The sequence below is a fragment of the Schistocerca piceifrons genome, chromosome 1, assembly GCF_021461385.2.
Source record: "Schistocerca piceifrons isolate TAMUIC-IGC-003096 chromosome 1, iqSchPice1.1, whole genome shotgun sequence".
In the NCBI taxonomy this organism is placed as follows: domain Eukaryota; kingdom Metazoa; phylum Arthropoda; class Insecta; order Orthoptera; family Acrididae; genus Schistocerca; species Schistocerca piceifrons.
Window position 1 is genome coordinate 90,190,882 of NC_060138.1, and position 20,158 is coordinate 90,211,039.

General features: G+C 42.3%; 1 protein-coding gene across 1 annotated transcript in view; it reads left to right on the top strand.

The window, feature by feature from the left end:
- Positions 1 to 587: 587 nt before the first annotated feature.
- Positions 588 to 20,158, top strand: part of LOC124787585 (protein phosphatase PTC7 homolog) — a 117,196-nt gene continuing 97,625 nt past the window's right edge. The window contains exon 1 of the mRNA XM_047254350.1: positions 588 to 939. Coding sequence (XP_047110306.1) covers positions 714 to 939 — 226 coding nt within the window. The 5' untranslated portion in view covers positions 588 to 713. The remainder of the gene's footprint in view (positions 940 to 20,158) is intronic.

The following is a 20,158-nucleotide window of genomic DNA, read 5'->3' on the forward strand; positions in this document are numbered from 1 at the left end:
TTGCTGTTCTTATATTTATAGAACATGCAAAATTATACCTGCTGATCATTGTTTTCACCAATAAAATAGAAACACACTGAATTCGAATGGAGTACAGCAGCAACTACTCCACGATAACAGCGACAGAATGCTCGTGTTTCTAAATACTGTCACCAGGAAGCAGTAGTGGTAGGAAACTGGCGCAACGAACTACAACCAAGCTAAACTTCATGTGGCGTGACAAAAGTGTCGTCTCTTAAGTTTCACCACTAAAAACTGGGAGTTGACACATGCAACTGCAGTATGTGACTAGCTGTGACGACACTTTTGTTGCGTGTGTGAACCCGGATTAATAATTATCAGGTTGGCATATGTTACTAGCCGCGTCATATCACTGTTCTCCGGCCCGCCGATGTTCGTTTGAGATTTTAACCATGGAATGGTAGCCGTGCGATATTCATAAGAATTCAGATGACGGAGCATTATATGGAAGGCAGGGAATAGACGCAAACAATTGATAATAGGCTTAATATAAAGGTGTTGCATATCTTCCGAAACTCAACTAATATTATCTTTGCTATGCCAAAGAGTGTGTTATGTCTGCGAATGTAAAGTTCCGATCACGAATTGATGGCTGTTGAGGTCAAGTAGTGGTTTGTGTCGTGCGTGTTTGTGAGAGTGCATGAGGTTAGGTGAAAATGCAGCGTTTGTAGTAAGACTTCGGCTTCTAGATAATGCAGTCCATTGTCTGGACTGGGAGACTTTTGTCTCGAGCGTTGTGGAATGGCTTGTCGAATTATACGAACTGCGGTGAACAGAATCTCAGCAGAAAACGTGAATCCCGAATAGTGTCTGCGGTGTGTGGTTTTCCAAAAGAACTTTCTCACGCCAAGTTTAGGAAAGGACAATTTGGTGATGATGCGTACTTTACTGCAAAGTACAAGTCCGCGGAGGTTATTGGTGAGTATGCACTACATAACGTGTTGCGTTATCGAGGACCTTTAACGCCGAGGGTGTCGGTGATCGATATAGCCCGTGATTGAGTTTTGTGTAAGGTCTGCCGACTTATGCTGATCTCTAAAGATTGTTATCTTGAAGAAATGTTTGGCTTCTGTAATCAGCGGACTAAATACTTGTCTTGTTCACTGATTACTGAAGGTAGTATATTTCAGCACTGAATGAAAAGTAACAAAATGATTTATCCTCAGCTTAAAATTTAGATTCACGTTAAGACCAATCACGCCCTCGTTGTAGCAGTAACGTTTGCTGTTGGTTAAACTATTACAGTGAATAAAAGATTACGTCAATCATCGTGCTAGAACTCAACGTAAACATAGACTTTATCGGTGCGTTTGAGGCAATAGTCTTTCATCAGTTTACATCCCATACGGTGTGGTTCATGAAAGACATTCACTGATCTCTGTAGCCTTACCCTGGACGAATCACACGCCTTGTACTTCTGGGGTACCGATAGTATGGGTTTAAACTACTCACAGGTCATGGGCGCAGGTTCATTGCGTGTCCACTAACACAATTATTCCCGTAATCTAACGTGCTAACGTGGTTAAAATCGTAGTTTATGCGTTAAGTGACAGTTTACTGTTTGTATTGTTAGTAAGATTGTACACCGCCATTAAGCACCCCTCACCCCTTCTCAACAATATTTGTTCATTAGCGGCGTTTCAAAACAGTGGGTTACCTCAATGGCATTCCGTCTCTTGCGCTATTCAACAAGCGCAGTTAGTTATATTGTTGAGTAATTGGTTCTTTTCTATAAATCTGTATTTAACGGACCGAACCGTTTATTGAGTTGCCCATTCATTTGGTCTGAGAGCAGATTATTTTCACTCTGTAACGCATAGTGTTCACTATAGAGCAGAATTTGAAATAGTACTGATAAACGCGAAAGAAGAATGTATTGCGTTCTCTGTAGTATATGTAGGTATCTGCAGAACCACCCATGCTGCATCTAACATAAGAAATGATGCATATATATGGGCAATTTTTCTTACTATAAAGTAATACTCCTAACAAAAGTGTCTACGACAAACATTCTGATGTTAAAAAGAAAACCATTGTGTTTACAAACAGTCAGGTGCCAGTTAATACAGTTCTCTCTCTCTCTCTCTCTCTCTCTCTCTCTGAATAGTTCTTGAGATGTAGATAGATAAACTTCTCAAATGCTGTTGACAAGATTAAACTGTACATTAAGAGCAGTGGAGTGAAAAGTGCTGCACTTTTGTACACATGAAATCATTGTATTTTCCTTTATTGACAACTCTGCAATTTGGGATTCACTACATTTCATGATCCACGAGTTAATGGCTGTTGATGAGATATTAAATATCATTTGTGGATTGTAATTCTTGAAAGAAGTCATATCTTTTTTAGTGTGTATCTGCTCTATTCTTAACAGGCAGCCTGTTACAAGGGTTTGCAGATGAAGCCAAAATTTTATTTTCTGTGTAATTAATAGCTGGTCTTGTAGTGTTTCTGCTAAATCACTTTCTCTTTGTACCTCAGCTTGTGAGTTGTATTCTCAATCAGCTCAGTTTATATACTTCGGAAAATTTTATTCTACAGTGAGAATTGTTTATGGTCATGCTTTGACCCAGTGATTAGCTTGAGGAGGAAAATTACTATACTGCTTATGCTGTATTCATTTTCCCTAAGTAAACTTAAATTGTGCAACAGTTGTCCCAATCATCCGTTGGTTATATGATAGCAACAGTTTTCCCAATCATCTGTTTATTATATGATAGCTACAAGAATGAACTTTTCACACTGCAGCAGTTTGTGTGCTGGTAGTATATTTCCTGGCAGATTAAAGCTGTGCTTCGGAGTTGGACTTGAACCCGCTAACTTTGTCTTTTGTAAGTAAGCGCTCTAGTGACAGATCCACTCAAGCTCAAATCATGACCCACCAGTACTTCATCTCCTACTTTCCACATTTCACACTAAGATCTCCTGCGAAACTTGCAACACTAGCATTCCAGGAAGAAAGGTATGCTAGTCCTGTAAATTCAGTGGGAGAACTGTGAAGTATGGAAGGTAGGATAGTGGGGTACTGGCAGAAGTAAAGCTATGAGGGTGGGTCGTTAGTTGTGCTTGGGTAGCTCAGTCACTAGAGCATTGCTTGCAAAAGGCAAAGGTCCCAGGTTTGAGTCCCAGTCAGGCACACAGTTTTAATCTGCCATTAAGTTCCTGGGACTGCACTCTGAAAGTGCTGCCTTCACATAGTGATCTTGTCTTGACGTTTCTGCAATATTTCTGGCAGTCATCGAGGACCAAAGCTTCAAGCCCATTCTGTTTCCATAACGTGTAAAACAGTGTGTTTGTCTTTCACCCCAGGTGTATTAAAGTCAATGTAGCATGCAGATTTGATTTGATGTGACTCAGCTCATTGTATCACCAGCTTATGTCACTTTCCCTTCTGTCATTCCAGATGTGCAACTATTTTAGGGAGCTGCAACATAGCTCTAATTATAATTGATAATTTTATTTATACTGGATGATAAACAATTAAACAAGAAGAGACTAGAAGCGTTTGAAGTGTGGTGCCACATGAGGATACTGAAGATGCTTAGATGAGATAATGAATGGAGAGGAACTGAATTGGAGAGAAGAGAAATTAATGGCACAACTTGACCATATGAAGGAATTGATTGACAGGAAGTATCCTGAGATATCAAGGAATTGTCAGCTTTGGTAAATGAGGGAAGTTTAGTAAAAATTAAAGAGGGAATGTAGGATTTTACTACGGTAAGCAGGTTCAAATGGATGAAGGTTGCAGTTGTTACAGAGATGAGGAGGAATGTACAGAATAGGCCAGAGTGGAGAGTCAAACAGAACCACTCTGTGGACTGAAGACCACCAAAACAATAACTTTTTTAAAAGATTGGTGTATTTACAGTGCAAGTATTTTTCTTTGCAAGCTGCTAAGGATTTTATATAAATACTAATGATGATTTCAGTTTTGTTTCTTATTAGTAAGTGGTGATGAAAATACTCAATTTCCAAAGTCTCGAAGCTTTCAGCTCCTTAAATGATACAAAGTTTGCTTAATTTGGACGGGTTTCTTCCTGCATTTTTAATTATAGTGACTGTCTCGTTTGTCATTATCAGTGAGGCAGCATTTGTTGCATCTGTCTTATTTAACGCATAAAACACGACATGAAATTGTGAAAATCTATTTAATGGATTTGTTGAATCGATCATTAAATTAAATCAAATTTTGAAAATGGTGTTCTGTAGTAGTTGCTGGCACACGCTGGCATTTCAGAAAGGCCTTGACACGGGCATTCTTTGCTTGGAGGATGAATACATATTGAAGTTTTCACTGTTTCGAAGTTTGATATCAATGTGTTCCAAGTGAGGAAACCTTGACTTTAGTATTAGATATCAGCAGAAAACCCGAAAGGTCCGATAATTAGGCGCGCTTGTTAAGTTTCTAATAGTCCGTTTCATGACCCGATAGGGAGACGAGCCTGCCCCGGATCGAATCCGTCTCGAGGATTAACGACTATGGCTATTTAGCCGGCCGTTCTGTATCTGTGGCTTTTAGGCACACATCCAACTAGGTGAATCGCGGCCTGGTACCCATGTACCTCCTCAGATACACGATTCGAAAACATTTAGAAAACATTCTCACGCTTGCATATGAGATCTATCGGGAAACAATGTGTTACAGTGCTCCTGTCCCTGGTGGAAGAGGGTGGTGTCAGGAGGAGCATCCGATTACCATCTGTCATCAGCATTGCCAGTACACGTATAACTGTGTCGATCCTGTAGAGAATGGTACAATACGAGCAGAAAAAGTAGTCTTGTTCCCTTCGGAATATCACAGGAAGGCAACGCCTTACCTTTGACTGCAAGACACTGTATTTGGAGCTCTCCTTTCTCGCTTTAAGAATGTGTTTTTGTTGCAAATTTGCTTGATTGGCACTTTTATCAAATTGAAGGAAGGCAATGACTTGCCCTTGCGACGTAAAAATTCTACGACAGCGCAACTACATCTTGCGTTTTGGAATTGGCTTCCCTTTAGTTTCTTCCTAGATAGTTTTTCATAGCTTAGAAGTGATTCTATTAAACACTATGAATTGTAGGGAACTAAAGGGTTTCGTCATACGCTGGTTTAGTGTAGTTGTGGAGGGGCATCAGGATAACACACTGAGGTGACTAAAGTCATGTGATAGCGATATGCACATGAACTGGCGGTAGTATCGCATACACAAGGTATAAAAGGGCAGTGCACAGGCAGAGCTGTCATTTGCACTCGAATGACTCGTGTGAAAAGTTTTCTCACCGGAATTAACGGATTTTGAACGCGGAATGTTGGTTGGAGCTAGACAAATGGAAAACTCTATACCGGGACTCGTTAAGGAATCCAATATTCCGAGATCCAGTGTCATGAGCTGGGCGAGAATACATTGCAGGCATTACTCGCACCATGGACAACGCAGTGGTCGACGGCCCTCACTTAACGACCGAGAGCAGCGGTGTGCTGACACACGAGCAACGTTGCGTGAAATAACAGCAGAACTACATGTGGCACGTACGACGAACGATTCAGTCTCCCTTTTGGTTATTATATCCGTCCTGCGATAATCAAAGATCTCTCCTCCTCCCCCCCCCCCCTTCCCCACATACACACACACCATTTTAGGATTTATGGAAGTCGGTACACCCTTTACTGCACTGCAGTTATGTAAGTTTGTTCTTCTATGAAACACAATCTCTCCAATCTTGATTTCCAGTTGCTGCTTTTTCTTACATAGTTGACCTCGTCAACTGTTGCGGAGTAGTTCTCCTAAATTAAATTAATTCTAGTATGAAGACGTAAACGGCAGAACATGTGTATTACTCTATATATTACTTATTTCTCTCGTTGAATTTATTCTGTTGTGGTAAATCATAATTGCTGATATTTTGTGTGTAATTAAGATGTAGAATTTAAATTTTTTGGCCGCAGCTCCTAGCTGTTTGTTTACATTCGATCCTGCGCTAAATGTATGTGTCTGCTGGTAAGAAGAACGGGCCTGGGACAGCTTACTCGGCCGCTTACTAACCCCCACACAAAAGCAGAAGCGTCTTGGAGTCGCTTGAGCCAGCCAGTTCGTCAAACCGGTCCTCATACGAGGGCGAGCCTTTAGAACTGCCTACACGCCTGCTGACAAATTTGCTCGACACATACACGTAACTATCGTTCAGTTGTTCGTACAACACTCATTTTACTGTTTCCGTTGAAGAAGCGAGCGATCCAGACTATAGTCTTAAAACTGAGGCGAGGTAGATGATCTGTAATGGTTGGTGCAAGTAGGGGGAGAGTTTGCAGCTTCTAATGGGTGTGGCCAGTCAGAATGGAAAAGTAATATTAATACTTGCGTTCAGTATTATTTCCAACAAGAAGTGTGCGTTTTCCAAGATAACCCCCTCCTCTCATGCCTGGGAGATGTCAAAGATTGGCTTGATGAGCATGAGGCTGAAATAGCTCGCCTTTCCTAGCCTCCACAAGCAACGGATTTAAATATTGTCGAACCACTGTGATTCATGTTGAAGGGGGAGGAGATAGCTGAGCACTCTTTACCCCCTTCAGGATTCTCCTAGGAATTGGAAACATTTAACTGTGAAAGTGGTATGAAATGGCATTGATTACTATTGATTACTATGTAGTATACATCCCCAGGATGATTCGGGCTGCTTTGAATGGCAAGGAAGGCCCTACATCGTTATAAGAAACGAGTGTTCATATTTTTTCTGACCGTTCGCGTGTACCTTTACTGTATCAGCTCCATCCAACTGCTGATATTCACCTCGACGAAGTACTGAGCTGTTGGAAAATGGTGTGTGGAATCTCTCGTTTTTGTGAATCCTTCGCTAAGCGAGACACGTGATTGGCAGAGTGTGTATTCGTTCATATTTTTCTTCCTTCTGGAGTCTTTAGTGCCATCCCACTTCATCGTCCGTGAAAAGGCTTCGCAACCGTTCATCATCAGATCGACGTCAAAGCTATCATCTACTAGAATGAGATTTTCACTCTGCAGCGGAGTGTGCGCTGATAAGAAACTTCCTGGCAGATTAAAACTGTGTGCCGGACCGAAACTCGAACTCGGGACCTGTGCCTTCTATCATCTACTAGTCCTGTTCTCGCAGATCTCTCTTCTTGCCGCTCTGTTTTGTGAGCGGTTTCTTGTTTAGGTCTCCGTCCTATATTTATCTCGTGTGGTAACAGAAGAGTTTAAAATGTTTGGTACATCGTAATCTCCTCGCCCAGGTACATTTTGTACAAATAGTTCAACCAAATTTAGTCGTAAGGGAAATAAAAACAGTTATTCACTTCAGCAGCACCTTCGATAAAGAGCAGCGCGCATCATTTACTTGTTAACTCTCACTTAATCTGGTTTCTCAATTCCGTAATACCAAGGAGACTGTATAAGCCGTATTTTGATTTAAAAGAAACATAAAAAAATGATAGGCCAAAGCATTTGTGTCTGTCTCACATGTATCACTGGTAAGAGTAAATGTTACTCTTACTGACGAAGCACTTTCGGCGCAACATTTGTAGTTCTCATGTCTACAAATAATACATGGAGAAAGTTAGTGCCAACCGTATTTTCATCTGTGAAAGTTAAATATTCATCCATTTCAAGACGGGCTAGTAACAGCATAGTCTAAGGCAGTTAATCCGCATGGTTCGTTGACATAGCTCTTGGCTAAGAACTTGCGCTCCGCAAATAGCTCCCTTTACGACGTAGCTCACTATCCGAGATATTGCCACTTTACCGCTGCTTAGCTAATGTCATGAAGCGTCTTGGTGTCCCCTAGCACCGGTGAAACACCTTAAGAAAAGTTTGGCATGCGCATCTTGCAAGAGAGAGATTTGCGACCCTTGTTCACGAACAAAAAAACTGCGGCAGATTCGGCTTGTGCCCCTAATGGCAAGTGAACAGCGCCGTCTTATGGTTTTCTCTGTTTCGTTTTTGATTAGACGGTTAATCGCGTTTCGTGCTTACATCTGAATACTTTTGTTCGGAATCTCTGTTTTCAGGCCGATGGTATTTTTACAGTATTTGGCACTAGTCATCAACAACAGTATGCAAAACATTTTTCCTCCCACCGTAGCAAAATTAGAGAGTAAACACTATCTCAGATGGGGAAGCGGAAGCAATCGGCGGCTGCGAAGTTTTTGTAAGTGCGCCCAGCCTTCTGAAATCACGTGGAGCCTCAGATAAGATAGGCAGGTGGAACTGTTGCTGCACAGTGAAGACTGTCAAAGTTACTTAGGAGTTTTAATGCATGGCATTGTGATAAGAAGCAAGGAATAGACAGTGACATGTTAAGAATTAGTAACCAAAACAAATATTGAGGTTCCATCGTAAAACTTCATATAATTAATTAAACTTTATATTATGGTGTGCCCCAGGGAAGTGTGTTGGGACACTTGCTGTTCGTGTTGTCTATTAATGACCTTGCAGACAACATTAATAGTAACCTCAGAGATTTTACAGACGATACAGTTATCTATAATGAAGTACAGTCTGAAAGAAGCGGGATGAATATTGTCATATCTTGATAAAATTTCAAAGTGGTACAAAGATTGGCAACTTTTCGGAAATGTAAAATTGTTCGCTTCACAAAACAAAAAACATAGTATCCTATGACTGTAATGTCAGTGAGTCACAGTTTGAATCGGCCAACTCATAAAAGTACGTGGGTATGACATTTTGTAGGGCTATTAAATGGGATTACTATATAGGCTCAGTGGTGGGTGTAAAGCAAATGGTAGACTTCGGTTTATTGGTAGAATACAGGGGAAATGCAGTCAGTTTGCGAAGGAGATTGCTTACAAATCACTTGAGACACATTCTAGAATATTGCTCGAATTTATGGGACACGTACCAGATGGGACTAACAGGGGATTTTAAACGTATATAGAGAAGGGCAGCACGAATGGTCACAGGTTTGTTTGACCTGTGGGAGTGTCACAGAGATGCTGAAGAAACTGAACTGGCAGCCTCTTGAAGATTGACGTAAACTATCCTGAGATAGTCTACTATGTTTCAAGAACTCTTAGTATACTACAGCCCCCTACTTATATCAGAATCACATTTTTTTGCGAGACAGTGATTGACTTTTTGTTTGTACATGGTGGGCCAGAAGTCACGAGCGGAAATGTTTAATGTTATTGTGTTGAAACAAGAAGCAACATGATAGGCAAACAGGAACATGAAACGACTCGCTAGCTCTAGAAGACTTTGTATTTGACAGGAAAATACATCCAACAATAGGCTAACACAGATACGAATGTTCTTGTACACTACATACATATTTCAAACTTTGTCTATGCTGAACAGCCTTCTCGGCGCAGAATTGGATTCGCTGCAATATGCGTCTGCTTGCCCGGCGCAGCTTTTCGCGAGTGATCATACTCGGCGTTGTCTTTTACCCAGATATACACAGCACATTCATCACTCCTCATAAACTTGTGACGTCGCGTATTCGTATCATGATCAATTAATTAATAGATACTGCCGAGTCGAAATAAATGGGAACAGTCTTCCTTTACCCTACGACCCATAGAGGTTCCGGGAATGTTCATCTCCGCCGACTACTTCCGTGTTGATTTTGCTGGGGAACGAAACAGTGACTCATTTAAGCACCCAGTATCGTTGTCACATTTCTTGGGTCTTCCACTGGTTGTGCACCTGTCACAGACCCACTTGTAGAGGCTTTTCTTTTCAGTTTCTGAAAATTAGCCTCCGTTGGGATTCTTTGTTGAAGCGATTAAAAAAAACTGTCTTTCCATGTATGCCTCACCCCGTTCGTTCCTTTCATGCACCCATGCGCTAAGAAGACATTCTTCTGTTGTGACTCTGCGTGTCTCCGTCATTATAACACAAATGCATACAACAGTATCACCACAGACGGTATCATCTTGGTAGCAAACGGAACACGATCACATTCCATAGCATTCGCCAAAACCACAAGCAAAAGAACACGACCACATGCCATATTTTCATAAAGGGACACTGACATTGTTATAATTTGAGTGACCTCTACCAGAATAAAGACGTATTACGGGCAGACATTACTGTATTTTCAACTTGGAATAAAATTACTGATCCATGTAACCGCCGAACTGTGTGTTAAGTTACTTGAATACCTTCCGATCGTGATTTCTAGCCCATTTTGTACATCATTTTCATTGGCGCAGTTACATAAAAGTTTTATATTGGTAATCATAATCAGAACTAGAAGAGACAGGTGTCTGTCAAGTCTAGGCATTTGGGATAACAAAAATAAAAACAAAAATAACTTTTCAAACCAATTGAAGCAGCAACAGGATTATCTCTGGGTAATGCTTTGTCAAATTAGATAAGATGCTAGGTGCAATTACAAACAAAAACAAGGAAGAGACTACATAAAAAATCAGAAAAGAGTTTGTTGTAACGGGATAAAGATACAGCGGCAGCACATCATATAAGAAGGCTCCTATCTTCAGCAGGAAAAAAAATTTAATGTCGCTTTTAAAACAGCCAGTAACCCGAAATCTAAAATTCGCCCTACTCTTCCAAGTAAAAGTACGAAAAACCCAGGAGTCTACGGAATATAGTTCCAGATTGGCTGATAATTCAGCATCCGTTTTACTAAAAAGCATTCGTGTGCTGAGAACAGGGTCTACACACTGAAAAGGAGGGACATAACACCGGCACTATATAAAAAAAGTCCAAATTCTACATGCAGTCAAGCAGAGTAGACATCTAGTCCTAGAAGACGTTACTTTTATGCAGCGAAAAGGAAGAAACATGTGAGTTTCTCAGCGGAGAAAATGAAGCTGCTGCGTTACCCTTTTGACCGCGACAGGAGTCCTTCCTTCGATGTCCTCGAAGCGTGTGATTGTCACCTGGCGTGCCGTGGGGCTTGAACGCAAGCACCACCCAGTTTTCAAATGTCGATGCATTCAATGTGGAACTGATGTTTTTATTCATGCTGCCACAGCATGCACCATCAAATACTTCCACTTCTACTGAATAACCTTCCTATTTCTTGAAGTTTACATTACCAACCTTGATATTTCGGCGTATCGTTTTGCTACTGTAATTCATCTTTAAATGCCATTTGTTTCGAAGTCTTTTATAGAGGCATGGGTTCTTACAACTTTTTTAAGAAATCTTTTAATTAAAATGGAATTTTAATTAAACTATGGCTGTAGACTCTTCCAACTCTGCGCCCATACTTCTCTCGTCTGCGCGTAAAACATGGGGCAATTTTCTCCCGTATAACACCTGCATCCTGCGCCTTATCCAGTCTGACAAACGTTACTTTGATCCCATCTTCATGCTGCTTCAGTTGATATGAAGATTTTCGTTTCTGTGCTATCCCCTTGGCGTATTGAGCTGCTAAAATAGATTATTATCATCATTATTATTATTGTTATGACGATGGCCATTCGCGGCTGATAACGGTTAAATAGTATAAATCTTTTGCCTCAGTGAATATTAAATGTAAAAACTTTATACAGTTGATTAAAACACGTGTATGCTTTGCCTGATGTAGAATGTGCTTGTGCATTAACAGTCAATATTCACAAGTCAAAACTGTTAATTTACACTTGTTGTAAACATTTCGTACAATAAACGCTTCAACACGTTATGTTATCATTTGTACCTTGTACTTTGGATTGTGTTGCATATACATTGCCTGAAAAAGAAAAGTAAGCAGCCAGAAGAGAAAGAGAAAGCGAAGTGAAACTTCACATGTTAAGAGTGTATTTGTTATTGTGGTGCTTACAAAATCGAGTAAAATTTGCGAAGAACTTGGCAATATGAGCTCTCTTGTAAGTATGATGCTACACCCCTTCTGGTCTGGATGCGTGTGCTGATTCGTTTGGGCCGTCAGAGTTCCCTCAATAACTGCCACATTAACCCACGCAACGGCTCCCCACCGTAACGCCGGAAATAACAGCGCTGCGCCTTACCAGAACGTTGGAAGAATGGGACCTGACACCAGGTCGCCGCCATACTCGCCGGCGATGGCCCTCTGGGGTAGTGTAGAGTTGTTATTATCGCTTAACACGATGCAGGGCCATTAATCAACAGTCCGTGCTTCCTGGTTACGCCGCAGCCCGAATGCAGCAGTTTATGCTGTGTTAACGGCAACCTACGCATGGGATGGTAATTCCCTAGTCCGGCTCCTGCTAGTCTCCGACAAGTGCTGCAGGCTCTCAGGGTACTTTGCGGGGAGTCCATTACTTTCTCTCGGATGACAGGCACAGCTGTGTATCACGATGTTCTCGGTGCACAATACGCTGATCTTTCGTTGAGGTGGTCAGATGTGGTCGACCGGAGCCTTGTCGAGGAGTATGCGTACCCTGACGGTCCTGTGCAGTCTAATCTCGGGCAATTATCACGTCTGAATGACCCTCAAGTCTCGATGTTGCCTGATAACAATACTAAACGTAGCAGTACAAAGTAGCTCTGGTGGCTGTCAGATGATGTGCACGCGTACGAAGCTACACTATGTGATCAGAAGTATCCAGACACCCCCAAAAACATAAGTTTTTCATATTAGGTGCATTGTGCTGCCACCTACTGACAGGCACTCCATATCAGCGACCTCAGTAATCATTAGACATCGTGAGAGAGTAGAATAGGGCGCTCCGCGGAACTCAAGGACTTCGAACGTGGTCAGGTGGTTGGGTGTCACTTGTGCCATAGGTCTGTACACGAGATTTCCACACTCCTAAACTTCCCTAGGTCCACAGTTTCCAATGTGATAGTAAAGTGGACACGTGAAGGGACATATACAGCACAAAAGCGTTCAGGCCGACCTCGTCTGACAGACTGCCGACAGTTGAAGAGGGTCGTAATGTGTAATAGGCTTACATCTATCCAGATCATCACACAGGAATTCCAAACTGCATCAGGATCCACACCAAGTACTATAGCAGTTAGGGGGAGGTGAGAAAACTTGGATTTCATAGTCAAGCGGCAGCTCATAAGCCACACACCACGCCGGTAAATGCCAAACAACGCCTCGCTTGCTGTAAGTTGCGTAAACATTGGACGATTGAACATTGGAAAAACTTGTGGAGTGACGAATCATGGTACACATGTGGCGATCAGATGGCAGGGTGTGGGTATGGTGAATGCCCGGTGAACCCCATCTGGCAGTGTGTGTAGTGCCAACAGTAAAATTCGGAGGCGGTGATGTTATGGTGTGGTGGTGTTTTTCATGGAGGGGGCTTTTACCCCTTGTTGTTTTCCGTGGCACTATCACAGCACAGGCCTACATTGATGTTTTAAGCACCTTCTTGATTCCCATTGTTGAAGAGCAATCCGGGGACGGCGATTGCATCTTTCAACACGATCGAGCACATGTTCATAATGCACGGCCTGTGGCGGAGTGGTTACACGACAATAACTTCCCTGTAATAGGCTGGACTGCACAGAAGCGTGACCTAAATCCTGTAGAACACCTTTGAGATGTTTTGGAGCGCCGACCTCGAGCCACGCCTCACCGACAGACATACAGCTCTCCCGAGTGCAGCACTCCGTGAAGAATGGGCTGCCATTCCCCAGGAAACCCAGCAACGTATGCCTGCGAGAGTGGAAGCTGCCACCGAGGCTAAGTGTAGGCCAACACCGTATTGAATTCCAGCATTACCGGTGGAGAGCGCCACAAGCTTGTAAGTCATTTTCAGCCAGATGTCCGAATACCTTAGATCACATAGTGTAAATTGACATCCTATCATGTCTTCTGAATCCGCAACTTGATTTGTCTGGTAGTTTACGTTATATTGGTCTTTCTATAATTTAAAATTTATCCAATTAAGTTTTTCGAACCATTGTTGTTTATTGGCACAAGAGGCGAACAGTAACTTCGTACCTAGCAAAACGAAGATGATTTAAGATACCTTCTGCAGATGTGTATTCCTTTTTTTTTTTTTCAGTTTAGGAATCAACAGCATTATTCTTAGTGTTCCTGTGAATAGTTTTCTTGTGAAATCCCCCTGCATGAATTTTCCACTACCCTGACGAAGTTTAATATGAGCTTACTGGTGTATATGCTCCACGGCATGTTTACGTTGGTTGAATAAGTGACGTGTTTCACAAAGATTGATAGTACAGATATTTTTGAATTGAGTCGTAAGTATACTGCTCTACGAAACTTTTAGGGCTAGAGAGATAAAGTAACATATAGATTAACTACACGGTGGGAACGAATGACATTGCGGGAGCGTTATTGCCAGAGGTCTCCCAGCCGTGCACGGAATGCTCCACGTCACACCGCGTAAGGTCAGCGTGACTGTAGCACCAAATGGGGCAGTTGAAGGGACGAGAAAGGAGTGTGTGTGTGTGTGTGTGTGTGTGTGTGTGTGTGTGTGTGAGAGAGAGAGAGAGAGAGAGAGAGAGAGAGAGAGAGAGAGAGAGAGAGAGAGAAAAATCAGTGAGCAGTTACAGTGCCCTCTGGTGGTGGTCTTCATTGCAACATGGTCCGGAGACAATATTTGAATGATTCCACATTGGGAAGAATCATCGAGACAATGGAAGAAGTGTTAGAGTGTAGGCCAGGAGTTCGGTATTACTCACAGCTTTGTTTCACGCGCATGGGGGGGCGTTCCGAACCACTGGCACTGCTTCCTGAAAGAGAGATGCTGCTCGACCGTCGTCACCTCAGCAGCAGACGACCGCTACATTATGCTGCAGGCAAGGAGGACGCACGTCAGACAGCGAAAGCAATCGCAATTGCATTTAAGAGGACTAAAATCCACCCAGTCTCTCTCTCTCCACCGTGGCACGTCACCTGCTTTGGGGGGGTCTCTTTGCTTGGCGACCAGTACGTTGTGTTCCATTGACACCCGCACGTAGGCGCACCGGTTGCGATGGTGCCAGGAGCATAGGGACTGGACTATCAAGGAGTGGTGTCATGTTGCTGTTCTCCGACGAGGGCAGATTCAGTGTGACTAGTGATTCTGGACGTAACCTCGTGTGCTAAGAGGTGAGAACGCGTAATGCAGCCATCAAGATTGTGGAACTTGATGTATTTGGTCGTCCAGGTGAGTCAAATGATGCATGAGCGTACTAACCTCCAAATCTTTAGACACATGACACTTACCAGTCAACGTTATTGTGGCTCGGTACATCCCGAGCACGTCACGAGCTATGCTTATCCTTAACAGGCACACAGAGGCCCGCTAACGTTATTGCAGTTACAGTAGCTTATTTACCATCACTCATCAGAACAAAACTACCTATACGCAAGTGCAGCCGCAGATGGAAGATAGTAATAATACACTTGACACTTCTCTCCGTCGTAATTAAAATTTGGCAGGCTACTTTTCTTGGTGTCTGTTGCTCGCGCTGCACCGAAGGGGAAGGGAAGGCATTCATACGACGGTGAAACCAGCAGAGCATTAGCAAAACAAAACAAAAAATGCTCAGTCACTTGACACGCTAGTTTAAGTTACATGTTATGAAGCCTGTTTACTGTTGTGGGGACAACTCTAGTATTGCACGACTTGCTGTGGCCTCGCGTCTTACAGCATAACGTACTTAAAGCAAACGCCGGACGGTTTGCTCAGGGAGAAGTCACAAACAGGCGGGGAAAGGTTTGTGCATTTAAGATATTGTAATTGTTTTCACCAACATGAAGTGTGAGGAAGTCCCCATTAAACTATTTATAGCCTATTTTGATGACTGTTTGTAAAATGGTGTTACAGTAATTCTTAAGGACACTCATTCAAAATAGGATTATTAGTTTTAGAGTAATTACAATATTTAGAACTTAGACTTTATCTGTGTTACGTATGAAACTGCTATCTTCTGCGGTTGTTCTCTCAATTTCATTGCCCAATAAGGTTCATTATCTTGTCAAATAAGGAGGAAACAGTGTTGCGCCACCGGAATACCGGTATGAGAGGGGCATAGCGGAAATGTAACGTTCATTCTGCCTGTCTCGTTCAATTACATTGAGTGCTGGTTAGTCTCAAAACGTAATTATCTTAGACAAACCAAGAGAAACTAGACATGCTACTTTTGTGGAGATTCGTGAAAGAACGCGAACAGAACAGTTGAGTTGTACCCTAAAAGGTGTACCGACAGACGGTGTCGAAGATAGTTCAGCGAATGTGCAAAAAAGTGTTATTAGAAAGACACAGGAATAATATGCACAGGATAAGAAGCAAGCCAGCAAAGAGCAGAGCTAACGAAATAGATTTTCAGGCAGATAAGTTACACATGTGTGTGTAGCTGTTCTTGATTCGAATTCTGAATATTTACTTGTTTTATGAAGGAATTTCGAAAAACTGTTTAGTAACTCCACTGTAGTGGTACTGTCATCGGTAATATTATGATTAATGTCGCGCTGTGAAAGTATTAATTATCCTGCTGTACTTCACGTATAACCAGAATGTTCGTACTTTTTGCCGTATTTCGCTACACTTTCGTTGTAGAAGCTATTAACTGTTGTTGTTGTTGTTTTCAGTCCTGAGACTGGTTTGATGCAGCTCTCTATGCTACTCTATCCTGTGCAAGCGTCTTCATCTCCCAGTACCTACCGCAACCTACATCCTTCTGAATCTGCTTAGTGTATTCATCTCTTAGTCTCCCTCTACGATTATTACCCTCCACGCTGCCCTCAATACTAAATTGATGATCCCTTGATGCCTCAGACCATGTCCTACCAACCGATCCCTTCTTCTAGTCAAATTGTGCCACAAACCTCACTTCTCCCCAGTCCTATTCAATACTTCCTCGTTAGTTATGTGATCTGCCCATCTGATCTTCAGCATTCTTCTGTATCACCACATTTCAAAAGCTTCTATTCTCTCCTTGTCCAAACTATTTATCGTCCATGTTTCACTTCCATACATGGCTACACTCCATACAGATACTTTCAGAAATGACTTCCTGACACTTAAATCTGTACTCGATGTTAACGAATTTGTCTTCTTCAGAAACGCTTTCATTGCCATTGCTAGTCTACATAGTCTACATTTTATATCCTCTTTACTTCGACCATCATCAGTTATTTTGCTCCCCAAATAGCAAAACTCCTTTACTACTTTGTCTCATTTCCTAATCTAATTCCCTCAGCATCACCCGACTGATAACTATAACCAAATAATCACTTTCGATAAACCAACAATCTTCGATGGATCCACCCAGCAAGGATTGACATCTCACCAGTATCTGTGATTTCTGTTTACTTACCTCTCCGTTCATACGTACTAGTAAATTAGCGTCATCCCTAAATAGTACATCACAGTGGAAACGATTTTTTTCGTCCAGCTTGTCAAACTTTCGCAGGCTGAACCCGACAACCTAGATCGTCGTCTGTGAATTGTTGACACATTTGAATTTTTTAACGATTACACTTGTGTGACCAGAATTATCCTTATTGATGTACGGCCGATCTGTTTCTTGCGAGATGCGGCGATTACGGCATCTGTTCTCTTGCAGAACGATACCGCATCGGCGATTTATGTTGCTTCATCCGCAGCCGTTTTCGATCGTCCAGCTTTCGGTTTGCCTTCGTCAGAGCCAGTTTCGCGGAATATCGCGAGAAGTTTCACTACTGCGCGGAGTAATGGATTAGTGGTCCGTGTGAGTGGCGTTGGTTGAAATTACCTGCAAATTACCTGCATTCGCTCTCTCCTAATGTCATGACGATTTCAATGCGTTAGACGTGACACCACCAGCTTTAACAGTACCTGTCAGGAAGAAACACCAGCCATAGCTTGAGAATGACTAAAGCTATACTCAGATGACGGGTCATTGTGTTTCCCGCGCAATTATCAGGTGCGTTACGTGACACTCTTTCTGTTTCAAAATTACGGGTTACGTCCAAGACATCATCTGAAATGATCACCAAGTTGGTGACATAGCCTCTCCCATTTCATATTACTTGACTTCAAATTTCTGGTCATCCACATGTTTTATTTTTGAGAATGGTGGTCCCACTCCTATGGACCACCCTATATTTGCACTAATAATGTTTGGTGCAAGTCCGTTAATTTGTTGAACGAACGGAAGATAATGTGCAGAAAAGAAGAACCGCCGAATGAAATGGGAAATCGGTCCATACTGGAACATTTTTGAAATGGGGCAATTATACTCGAGAGAAGCTTCAGAGTTTACTCAACGGTTTCAGGAACAGGTTACTGAGCAGAGTTCGTCAAGAGAGGTCTTTCCAAAGTTTCTGAGTGTGATCTTGAACAAAGTTTCAAAAACAGATCAAGTACAAGCGGCTGTCGCTTGACTTCCTCGGATGTGAGCAGTATGGTGGATGTGTTGGATTCGTGTTGTCGCTAATTACAAAGCCTTTCTTTTTATGACCATTGAAAGCCCCGTACCCTTTCAATTTTAAACTGATCAACCCCATATTGTTCTGATTCCCGATTTACAAGATGGATTATCAAGTGTTACTACCAACGCGCCACCAAATAGAAACACTTCTCTCTCCCGTATCGATATTTGTCTCGAAGCAGTTTCAGTATACAGGAGCTTTGCAGTACAGAAAGCTTTAAATTTCCTGAGGTCCAGAATGGAACGTAAATGCTCCGCAATAGAACAGAAAAGGTGCTATTCCAGCCTACACAACATCGTTTAACTCGTGGAATAAACCGAACTTTCTCTCTTAAGACTTCCAGTTGTCAAGTGTGCCAGTCTTCGAGCTTCGGGAACGTACGTCACTGCTCTATCCCTAGCAGCTGTCACTAACGCTGTTTCTTACTTGGGACTAGTGTCGAAATTTATTTACATCGGTAAATTATTTCCACTTCTGAAGATTTAAGTGCTTCCCACTTGGTGTCGCTTGGTATTTCGAAAATTCAACTTATAATGTAATTGAAAGTGTCTTATGTATAAATCTGATGCCATAGAACATATACGTCCATGTTGAGACGCTGTCGTCAAGACGGCACTGCACTCGTATTCGGAAAAATGAGGTTTAAATGTTTATCCGACCATTGTGAGTTAGGTTTTTTGTTGGTATCTCAATCCAGGTGTCTGCCAGCAAAGTCAATCCCTTACCAAATGAATTCAAGCTTAATATTCAGTATCCAATGATAACGACGAAAACTGAACGTTAAACCCAATAACTACTAATTTTTTTCTGTCTTTTTGCGTGATATGGGTTCTGTAGAGTCCCGATGAACATAAGGCAGGCGTATGTCATTGTTTTGACTTTTTTTCCTCGTGTGCTAATGGCTTTTAATTTTCCCCGAGCTTGTATCTCCCATCTTTACATTCTGTGCAATAACGTATCGTCCATACCTGGTTGAACTAAAAGCTTGATTGTGTTGACGAATTAGGACAGCTGACGTTGAAGAGACTTTCTCGCACTTTACAGTTAGAATAGCAGTCGAATAAATGTTTAGGAACCATCGAAGCACTTACAGGCCCGGATCGCCCTCCTGGATCGCGCAGGTAGTTTACGGATTATTCATGTACTACTCTGACAAGCGAGGCATTAGGGGAACACAGAGGTTAATCCCAAAATTACTGTCTCCAAACCACTGGGGACTCAGGGAAACTGTTTCCTTGGCTGTTGGCCACACTGTTTTTTTCCATCACCTTGTGCCCACTAATCTCTTCAGAAAGCACCGCAAATCCGCTTGAGCTTTCAGTCTTGCCTTGCCAGCCATTTGTAATGGAGCTCCCGTTAGCCACTACCGCCAGGTGCGAAGTTGGTTCAGTTATTCGGTTTTGGAGTGCAAAAGGCGTTAAACCAACCGACATTCATCGATAGTTGATGGAAGCGTGTGGAGAGTCGTTAATCGATGGCAGAAATTTCGGCAAGAGTTTGCGGGTCGTATCCCTCAAAGGTTGAACAAATCGTGCTTCAGGATAGGCGGACCACACTCTGTGAGCTCTGCAGTGTTGTTCCTGAGGTTTCTCGGAGGCCATTCACCGTGTTTTGACTGAAGTGTTGAAATTTCGAAAGGTGTGTGCAAGATGGTTCTCAAGAACGCTGAAAGAAAACCACGAACGGCAACGCGTCGAAACTTTGTCAATTCAAAGCTATGCAGATGAAAAGGATAACTTTCGGATTCAATAGTCACACACGGTGATGAAACCTGGCCCTTTCACTTCACACCTGAGATCAAACAACAGTCACGCGAGTGGCGGAATTCCGATTCATCGAAGCTGCGAAAATTCAAAAGAACGCAATCTGC